At 41.3% G+C, this 9,992-nt stretch overlaps 1 protein-coding gene and 1 long non-coding RNA gene across 7 annotated transcripts in view; one reads left to right on the forward strand and one right to left on the reverse strand.

Annotated features, from left to right (window-relative positions):
* Positions 1–3,928, reverse strand: part of TTC21B (tetratricopeptide repeat domain 21B) — a 105,094-nt gene extending 101,166 nt beyond the window's left edge. For all 6 annotated transcript variants that reach the window (XR_015152743.1, XR_015152719.1, XM_086370689.1 and 3 more), the window contains exon 1: positions 3,800–3,928. Coding sequence is in view for 4 of the 6 variants with exons in the window: in XM_086370689.1 (XP_086226815.1) it covers positions 3,800–3,820 (21 nt within the window). In the remaining 2 variants the exon portion in view is untranslated. The remainder of the gene's footprint in view (positions 1–3,799) is intronic.
* Positions 3,929–4,029: 101 nt separating this feature from the next.
* On the forward strand, positions 4,030–9,005 carry LOC147378462 (uncharacterized). Its single transcript, XR_015152747.1, has 2 exons — positions 4,030–5,605; positions 8,374–9,005. It is a non-coding gene; the product is annotated as an uncharacterized LOC147378462 (long non-coding RNA).
* Positions 9,006–9,992: the final 987 nt, after the last annotated feature.

Here is a 9,992-nt window from a genome sequence, read left to right on the forward strand (position 1 = left end):
CTCTTCCTGTTTGCATAGTCCCCCTAAGTCTAACCAGTCAGTAGGCTCTTCTGTTGCTCGAGTCTACTTCCCACTCCCTACACCAATTTCTACTATCTTCGTTCAGGTTAGGTTGTCCAGTCCAAAAACATTTACTGAGTGCCAGACACTGGACAAAGTACAGTGACTATAAAGATGAATAAGACACGGTTCTTGTCCCAGAAAAGCCCCAGAAATGCTTAAAATTGTCAACAGAGACTAGAATCTAAAGACTATTTGACCACACATCTATAGTCAATTAATCTTCAACAAAGGAGGTTAAGAATATGTTGGAGTTACAGACACAATGGAGAAAAGACCGTCTCTTTCAGCAAGTGGTGCTGGGAAAGCTGAACAGTGGCACGTAAATCAATGAAGTTAAAACACAACCTCACACCAAATATACAAAAAAACCTCAATGACTTAAAAACTAAAAAATAAACACGACACCATAAAACTCCTAGAAGAGAACCTAGGCAAAACATTCTCTGACATAAATAGTACCAATTGTTTTCTTAGGTCAGTTTCCCAAGACAATATAAATAAAAGAAAAAACAAACAAATGGGACCAAATCAAACTTAAAAGTTTTGGCATAGCAAAGGAAATCATAAACAAAACGAAAAGGCAACCCATGGACTGCGAGAAGATATTTGCAAAATATTTGCTTAATGTCCAAAATATACAAACAGCTCATACAATTCAGAAAAAACAACAACAAAAAAACCCAAACAACCCAATGGAAAAACGGGCATAAGACCTAAACAGATATTTCTCCAAAGACATACAGATGGCCAACAGACACATTAAAAGATGCTCAACATCGTTAATTATTACAGAAATGCAAATCAAAACTACAATGAAATATCACCTCACACAGGCCATCATTAAAAAAATCTACAAATAATAATTGCTGCAGAGAGTGTGGAGAAAAGGGAACCCTCCTGCACTGTTGGTGGGACTGTAAGTTGGTGCAGTCACTATGGACAACAATATGGAGGCTACTCAAAAAATTAAAAATAGAGTTGCCATATGATCCTGCAATCTCACTCCTGGGCATATATCTGGAGGAAACTGCAATTCAAAAAGGTACATATACCCCAATGTTCACAGCAGTACTATTTACAATAGCCAGGACATGGAAGTAACCTAAATGTCCATTGACAGAAGACTGGATAAAGAAGATGTAGTGTATATATATATATACACACATACACATAATGGAATATTAATAATAAAAATGCCATTTTGCGGCAACATAAATAAACCTAGAGATTATCATACTAAGTGAAGTCAGAAAGACTAATAACATATGATATCACTTAAATGTGGAATTAACATATAACACAAATGAACTTATTTATGACACAGAAACAGATTCACAGACAGAAAGAAGAGACTGGTGGTAGCCAGGGAGGAAGGGAGATATTGGGAATTTGGAGTTAGCAGAAACTGTTATACAGAGAATGGATTAACAACAAGGTCCCTACTATACACTGCTACTGCTAAGTCACTTCAGTCGTGTCCGACTCTGTGCGACCCCATAGACGTCAGTCCACCAGGCTCCCCCGTCCCTGGGATTCTCCAGGCAAGAACACTGGAGTGGGTTGCCATTTCCTTCTCCAATGCATGAAAGTGAAAAGTGAAAGTGAAGTCGCTCACTTGTGTCCGACTCTGAGCGGACCCATGGACCTCAGCCTACCAGACACCTCCATCCATGGGATTTTCCAGGCAAGAGTACTGGAGTGGGGTGCCATTGCCTTCTCCCTACTATAGCACAGGGAGCTACATTCAATATCCTGTGATAAACCACAATGGAAAAGAATATGAAAAAGAATTAACTCATTTAACTATAAAGAATTAACTCAGTTAATTATAACTGAGTCACTTTGCTGTACACTAGAAATACAACATTGTTAATCAACTATACTTCAATAAAACAAAGTTTTTAAAAGACTGAAATGTAGTGTAGCAAATGCAAGAAAAGAGCTTATAAACTGCTTTGGGAATGCAGGAGAGTGAGGTTGGGGTATGGGAGGATAGGAGAGTAAAATTCTTGGGGAGGACTTAGAAACTGACTCTATTCACAAACTCCTACTTCCTACATACATACTCTTACCTATCCCTCTTCATGATTCATAAGGAAGTCGGCCAAAAGAGGACCTCAAACAACACAGAAGGCAGAATTAAGCCATGATTCACCGGGATCGGGTGAGGATGGAGAGGACTAAAACCATCCTTGTATGCGGGAGCGGGGACTGGCCCACTGTGGCGTATGGGCCATGTCTGGCCTGCTGCCTGCTTTCAAACAGCCAGCAAGTCAACATGTTCAAATGGTTGAGGAAAAAGAAGAAAAATATAACATATGAAACTTACATGAAATTCAACTTTCAGTGTCCGTAAGTAAAGTTTTATTGGAACAAAGCCAGGCTCATTTGCTTAAGTATTGTCTGTCTATGGCTGTTTTCATGCTATGACGGCAGACTCGATACCACGGAGACCCTATGGTCGATAATGCCTGAATATGTACCACCTGGCCCATTATAGAGAAAGTTGGCCATTTCTAGACGCTTAAGTAGAACAGGGATAATTGGAAGAGGTGGTTGGAGAAAAAGCTGGAGTCAAGGACCTCCTATTGAGTTGATTTAGACTAGAACATGCTAAAAACAACACTTTTTAGCATGAGAAGTGTTTTTATTGAAAAGTTCATTTAGGTGGCAATATGAAGAACAAATTTAAGGGGACGGGGAAAGCTCCACAGGAAAATTAAGTTTCAGACAAAAAAGCAAAAGACACTATCATTGGCTAAGTGTTCTCCATCCACTCATCACCAGCAAACAATACACACTGCTTTCACCTGTATAGGGACTAACTCCTCCCCCCATCAAATGTAGAAAAATTTGGGAGGGTTTTTCTTAGCTTTATTATTGCGGGGCTTATTATCCTCAGGGCTTAGAACAATGCTAGACACATGGGACACATTCAATAAACATTTGTTGAATTGATTTAATTAAGGTTTTCGCCAGCAATAGACTATAAAATCGGTGAAGGCGGGGACTGTTCTATTCATTACTATCCCCAGTTCCAGTGGACAGACAGTGAGCCCTCCTTCAACATGTGTTGAACAAGGGAATCAGTGAACAAATGAATGGAGATCATGATCCTAAAAAGTAACTTATTTTATTTCCAAGCCTCATATCTTTGTTTTCGTATCATCATTTCGTAAGTGGATCGTCATTAAATATTTGCCGAAGAGATGCATCAGTGGTAAACAGAGAAGTTGTTGTTCAGTCGCTTAGTCGTGTCCGACCATCACCCTAAAATACTCCATTTTCAAGCCTATGTCTTTAATTGATTTCATAAAATCTTTTTGCCCCTTTTACCGTCGCAGGGGGATTGCTGACACTAGTTTGCTGGAGTCCTTAAAAATCGCATCTCGGAGTCGCACTCAGTGTCATAAAATGACTAAAAACCTTATGAGCAAACAGGGTACAAAAGTAAAAGTGAAGACGACCAACAGGATGGGCCCGCACACTAACGGCAATTCGGAACGCAGCGCGTGGGGAAGGCTGCCCGGCATGAAGCTTCCTAAGCAGGGTCGGCGGAGGGAGAGCAGGTGATGTAAATCACAGGCCGGCGCTCCAAACGGGGACACCCAGCCAGGCTGGGCAGCGGGCACCGCAAGTAACAACGGCCTCGCCCGGTCGGCCCGCGCGCTTCCCCACGCCCCGCGGCCCCTCGCCATCCCCCCACTGCAACACGCAGCACGTCTTGCCCGCTCACCTTCAGCCCCTGCGAGTCCATGGCTTCCCAAAGGCCAGGCCGCAGGCCTCCTGATTGTGCGCCTACCGAAGCCTAATAGCAGAGCCAGGGGCTCAAGCCCTGCCGCCCAGGCCCAAACTCGCTCGGGACGCGGCAGGAGGGGCGGGGCGGATCCGAGCCGCCATTGGCTGCCAGTGTGAGGGGGCGGGCCCTCGCGGCTGGGATTGCAGGTCAGGCGCCGGCGGGGACCTGGAGGGAGGGCTGCGCATGGGGAAGGGGGCCGTACCCACCGGATGCCCCGGGAGGTGGAGAGGTCAAACGCAGAAACGACCCTAGGAGGGCGGTGGGAGGGCGGTCCCCAGGATAAGGAATTAAAGAATGAAGGAAATGGAAGAGAACGGAGGGATAAGGGCAAGTCTGTTTCCCATCACTGACTACAAAGAAAGATACCATTTTCTGCATGTTTGAGTTCCCGCAGTGCGGCTGTTTAGAAGGCCTCAGCAGCTCAGGAAAAAGCCTTTAACTTTCACGTGTAGTAGTTGCATTATGGCCACAAGGTGGCGCAGAAAAATCACACTTGGGCCCATCTTTGCAAGCATTGCTGGAAATCTCGCGTTTACTGTTAGAATGCACTTTAAATTAGTCCTTAAAAAAAAAGAAAAAAAGCTCTTTTTTACTCCCTGATAACGAGAGAAACTAATAAAGTAACCTGCTGCTGCTAAGTCGCTTCAGTCGTGTCCGACTCTCTGCGACCCCATAGACGGCAGCCCACCAGGCTCCCTCATCCCTGGGATTCTCCAGGCAAGAACACTGGAGTGGGTTGACATTTCCTTTTTTAGTTAAAAATAATATTGCCGATTTTAAACTGAAAATAGATTTAATCCCTACGCAAACATTTATGTTTGTACCAGTTAGGCAACTGTCAGTTGCTGATAGATTTCTTAAGTTATTTAGTGAACTAAATTGAAATATAATGAAATAAGAGATTTCGTATTTCTGCTTAAAGATATTTTCAAAGTAAGATTTGAGGTTTAGGTAATCTTTGTAGAATCTTTTACACGGATTCCAAATTTCAATCCTAATTATTTTAATTTAGTTGATATAATTCAGAGTTGCCTTAATCAGATCTTAAGTTTGTTAAGCAGTCAAAAAACATTAACCTTTTTATATGCCAGGAGTTTAGGTAATGTCAATTTTGTGGGAAAGAATGACTAAGATAACAGGCTCCAATGCTAGACAGTATTTCTCACTGGTTTTCCTTAAGAGTGCATTCTCTTCAAAGAGGCACATATTATTTCATAAAGACTAGTTCTTATTTGTTTGTTTCCATCATTTATAGTCAAGCTAAATGTTTGTGCTGATGGACAGCTGGTATTACCTGCTGGTCTGATTTTCAGAGTCTGCGGATTAATCCATAGTTGGTATGCAGCAGAGAATACCAGAAACCAAGGTCCTCATCAAATAATGCTGAAGCTGAAGCTCCAATACTTTGGCCACCTGATGCGAAGAACTGAGTCATTAGAAAAGACCCTGGTGCTTGGAAAGATTGAAGGCAGGAGGAGAAGGAGAAGATGGAGGGAGAGATGGTTGGATGGCATCACCGACTCAATGGACATGAGTCTGAGCAAGCTCCGGGAGATGGTCAGGGACATGGAAGCCTGGCGTGCTGCAGTCTGTGGGGTAACAGAGTCAGACGTGACTGAGTGACTGAACAACAAGGTCCTGGTCAGCATATATAATCTTAAACTGTACGCTTTTAGTTTCAAGTAAAGAGTCCATCTGGAAGAAAATTTCTGAAGATTACAGTTAAAGGAGCAGATGATCAAGGTATCTTTCTGAGATCTTTAATGTCTAAACTTGGACTGTCAGACCATTGGAAGGCTGCACACTTAGACCACTTTAATTTATAAAATTCCCTTCATTCAATTCTGTTCTAAGGTTAAAGTATTTAGCACAAATCACCATATCTGGCGCTCCATGAGTGTTTTTTGGATTAAAACTACTTTGGAAATTTGCTTTGATACGCCTGGTAACTTGGTCCTTGCATAAGGTCACATGATCTTTTGTTCACATGGGCTTCCCTGGTGGCTTAGATGGTAAAGAATCTGCCTGCAAAATGGGAGACCTGGGTTCATTCCCTGAGTCGGAAAGATTCCCTGGAGAAGGGAATGGCCACCCACTCCAGTATTCTTGCCTGGAGGATCCCATGGACAGAGGAACCTGGTGGGCTACAGTCCATGGGGTCACAGAGAGTGGGACATGACTGAGTGACTAACACTTTATTCCAGGCAGATGGGACAACCATTCCTTCTGAGAATACTTTCCCTTACTTTGCTCTGAGCCATTTCTCCATATGAAAAAAGCCTACTCTTTTTTTAGAATTCATCTCAACTCTTACTCTCTGCTGCTGCTAAGTTGCTTCAGTCGTGTCCGACTCTGTGTGATCCCATAGACGGCAGCCCACCAGGCTCCCCCGTCCCTGGGATTCTCCAGGCAAGAACACTGGAGTGGGTTGCCATTTCCTTCTCCAATGCATAAAAGTGAAAAGTGAAAGTGAAGTCGCTCAGTTGTGTCCGACTCCTAGCGACCCCATGGACTGCAGCCTACCAGGTTCCTCCGTCCATGGGATTTTCCAGGCAAGAGTACTGAAGTGGGGTGCCATTGCCTTCTCCGTCTTACTCTCTGTGAAGCCTTTAATGATTGCCATAACTGACTGAATGTGTGAGACTGCATGGTACAGTAGCAAGAACATGGTCTCCTAGACCTGAGATGAAACCCCCTGGTGTGCTGTTATTTTTCATGACTTGGGAAGGTTAATTTCCTGAGCTTAATTTTCCATATTTACTAAAGAAAATAAATACCTAATAATAGACAAAAAGTTCCTGACACATAATACATTCTATAACCATTCATAAAACACATAGTGTTCTGTAAGACTTAACACACTTTTATATATATATTTGTATTATAGTTATGGTGCATTTTTTGTTCATGTAATCTTTTCTACTGAATGGGGAGTACCTTAAAGCCACACAGTATAGTGAAGTGGGGATCAGCCTGGTCGCTGGAGTAGGCCATGTGTGCGTGCTAAGTCGCTTCAGACGTGTGTGACTCTTTGCAACCCTATGGACTATAGCCCGCCAGACTCCTCTGTCCTTGGGATTCTCTGGACAAGAATCTTCTTTGGTACTGGAGTGGGTTGCCATGCCCTCTCCAGCGGATCTTCCCAACCCAGGGATCGAACCTGCGCCCCCTACACTGTAGGTGGATTCTTTACTACTGAGCCACCAGGGAACCCCTGCAATCAAATTTTGATACCACCATTCCCTAGCTGTTTACTTGGACAAATTAGTTAACTTTCCTGTGCTTGTGCTGTAAAGTGAGACTAATACCTCAGAATGCTGTTAAGGTTAAATGAGTTAATATTTAATGAACACAGCAGTGTTAGGTATATAGTAGTCACTGAATAACTTTAACTTCTAATTAATTATACTCTCAACTTCTCCAAACACAGAGCACAGTATTGATTCCATAAGCATTTAGCACATCTTATAGGACTGTTAAAGCCCTTCAGTTGTGCCTCTGTTTGGCTTTCTTCTCCCCAATTCCTACATCAATACACTGGTATCTATATTATTTTATGATATATTTGAGAAATTAAAGGAAAACGCTTAAGAAAAATAGGTGGTTCTGGTGAAGACAAAAGTAAAGGTAAGTATGCAAAAAATAAAAAAGATAAACATATAACATTATTAAACTTGGGAGCTGGAAAGAACTTTAGAATCAATTATCCAATCTCTGTATTTTACAGATGAAGCCCCCAAATATGAAATAATCTACCCAAAGGCCCCCAGTTTTCTACTCCCAACCTAGCCTTCAAAGCAGTTATGAATAATAAAAAGATAATGTGTTTGTTCTTAAGGCTATTTTACTATAAAGTTGAGCAAGAAAAATAGAGGGCAAATATGTACTATCCAAATAAACTGGCACATAGTTAGTCTCAGAGGTGACACTATGGAAAAGTTAGAAGTTAACTGAAGTCAGAACTGCTGAATCTGAGTTAAGGCTCTATTCCTTAAAGTTAATAACTTTGCAATTTTGGGCAAAGTTGTTTACTTTTCTCTGCTTTGGTTTATACCTTTGCAATGGATAATTGGGAATGGGACCGTAATATTTGTTTTGTTAGTATGTAGACTAAATGAGATTATGTGAAAATGTTTCAAAAATTGAAAAGCACCTTGTGAAAGTTCATAGCACACTTATAAGAAAACTTCATAGCACAGTTACAGGAAGGCTCCTTACCTCACTATGGGGCAAGCCATCTTAGCTCTCTGAGATTAGGATCTGGTTGTATGCTCTCTAGTCCTCTTTTCTTCTCCAAATAGCACAGTACACACAGTACCATTCTTTTGCATTGTGTATGAAGCATGGCAATGCAAAAAAAAAGTCTGCCGATGCAAAAAACAACTCGTAACTCATCCCTTTAAATTTGTCATAACTCATCCCTTTAAAATTTTCCAATTTTATTCATTTAAGTAAATTAGGGAGATGATGTTAATGATCAGGCACTTACCTTTCATATTTCCTTTGCAAAGGTTCATCTAGTCAAGGCTATGGTTTTTCCTGTGGTCATGTATGGATGTGAGAGTTGGACTGTGAAGAAGGCTGCGCGCCCAAGAATTGATGTTTTTGAACTGTGGTGTTGGAGAAGACTCATGAGAGTCCCTTGGACTGCAAGGAGATACAACCAGTCCATTCTGAAGGAGATCAGCCCTGGGATTTTTTTTGGAAGGAATGATAATAAAGCTGAAGCTCCAGTACTTTGGCCACCTCATGCAAAGAGTTGACTCATTGGAAAAGATCTGATGCTGGGAGGGATTGGGGGCAGGAGGAGAAAGGGACAACAGAGGATGAGATGGCTGGATGGCATCACTGACTCGATGGACGTGAGTCTGAGTGAACTCCGGGAGTTGGTGTTGGACAGGGAGGCCTGGCGTGCTGCGATTCATGGGGTCGCAAAGAGTCGGACAGGATTGAGCGACTGATCTGGTCTGATCTGATCTGATTATGGAGAAAATTGAGGAAGTGATCTGAGTTATAACAATGTGTTGCTTAATCATTCGTTCATTCATTCACCAAATGTTAAATGAATACCAGTGACAGAGAATAATAAAGTCTAATAAAGGTAGACAGACATTGAATAAATATTCACAAAAGGAAATGGAAATATTATAAGCAGTGACAGCTTTAATAGCTATTTTAGTAAGTGCAATAAACAGACTAAACTGTGCAGTTACAGGGATTAATATACCAAGAATGAAGTGAAACATCACTTGTAGTCCAAGGAATCCTTCCACTCAACTCCTTCAATTAACTTCTTTTAGTAGTTAATTAACTACTAAAGAAGTAGTTAACTTCTTTTAGTAGTTAATGGTAACTTTGTTTTTCTTTTAAAATACCTGAGAAGCTCAGATAACTGATGGATAAGAAATTTGTTTCTGGCTCACCTGATGTAACAAATGTTTCTACGCAAATACCATGACAGAGATTTACCAGGGGTTATTTTTTTTTCTTGATTTCTTGACTATATGTTGACATTTCATCTATGCAAAAGTAAGAGAGAGAAAACAGAAAAACACATTTCAGAAGAGTTTGGTATTTTGAAATAGAAACAATGAATTATTTAAATGTTTAAAACTGTGATATACTGAATATCTTGACAAGATGCCATCTGTCTTCTACTCCTTTAAAGAATCTTTTTCTGATTGATAGAATAAGAACAAAGAATAGCAATCATTCTCCCTCTGCCTGGTGTGACATTAGGTAGACAGTACATTGCTTTAGATTTTATTCCCATAGGTCCAAGCTCACTTCTGAAAAATCTTCCTCAACATCAAATTCACACTGCACATCTTCCTAGACACTCTGTTATTTCTGAATGTGAGATAACCAGACCTCTGTTCTAATTTTTATCTTAAGGTTGAGAAGAATCAGCCTTAGCTTTCTAAGAATCTGATTCTGGAGGACTTTGTTTATGGCAGTGTTTCCAAGCAGTCCCAATGCTCCTTAGAGGCAAAATATGCTAAAGGTCGAGTGCTGAGTTTGCAAAAATAAAGGAGCGAATAGCAACTTTGTGCCTGCCCAGTCGACTCGGTTATGCAGGATGGTATGCTCTAGCATGATCTTCTTTGGGTACATCAAACCCAATTCTCAC

The sequence above is a fragment of the Bos grunniens genome, chromosome 2 (genome assembly GCF_055505025.1).
Source record: "Bos grunniens cultivar Pamir isolate PY7600 chromosome 2, Bosgru_T2T1.0, whole genome shotgun sequence".
NCBI lineage: Eukaryota > Metazoa > Chordata > Mammalia > Artiodactyla > Bovidae > Bos > Bos grunniens.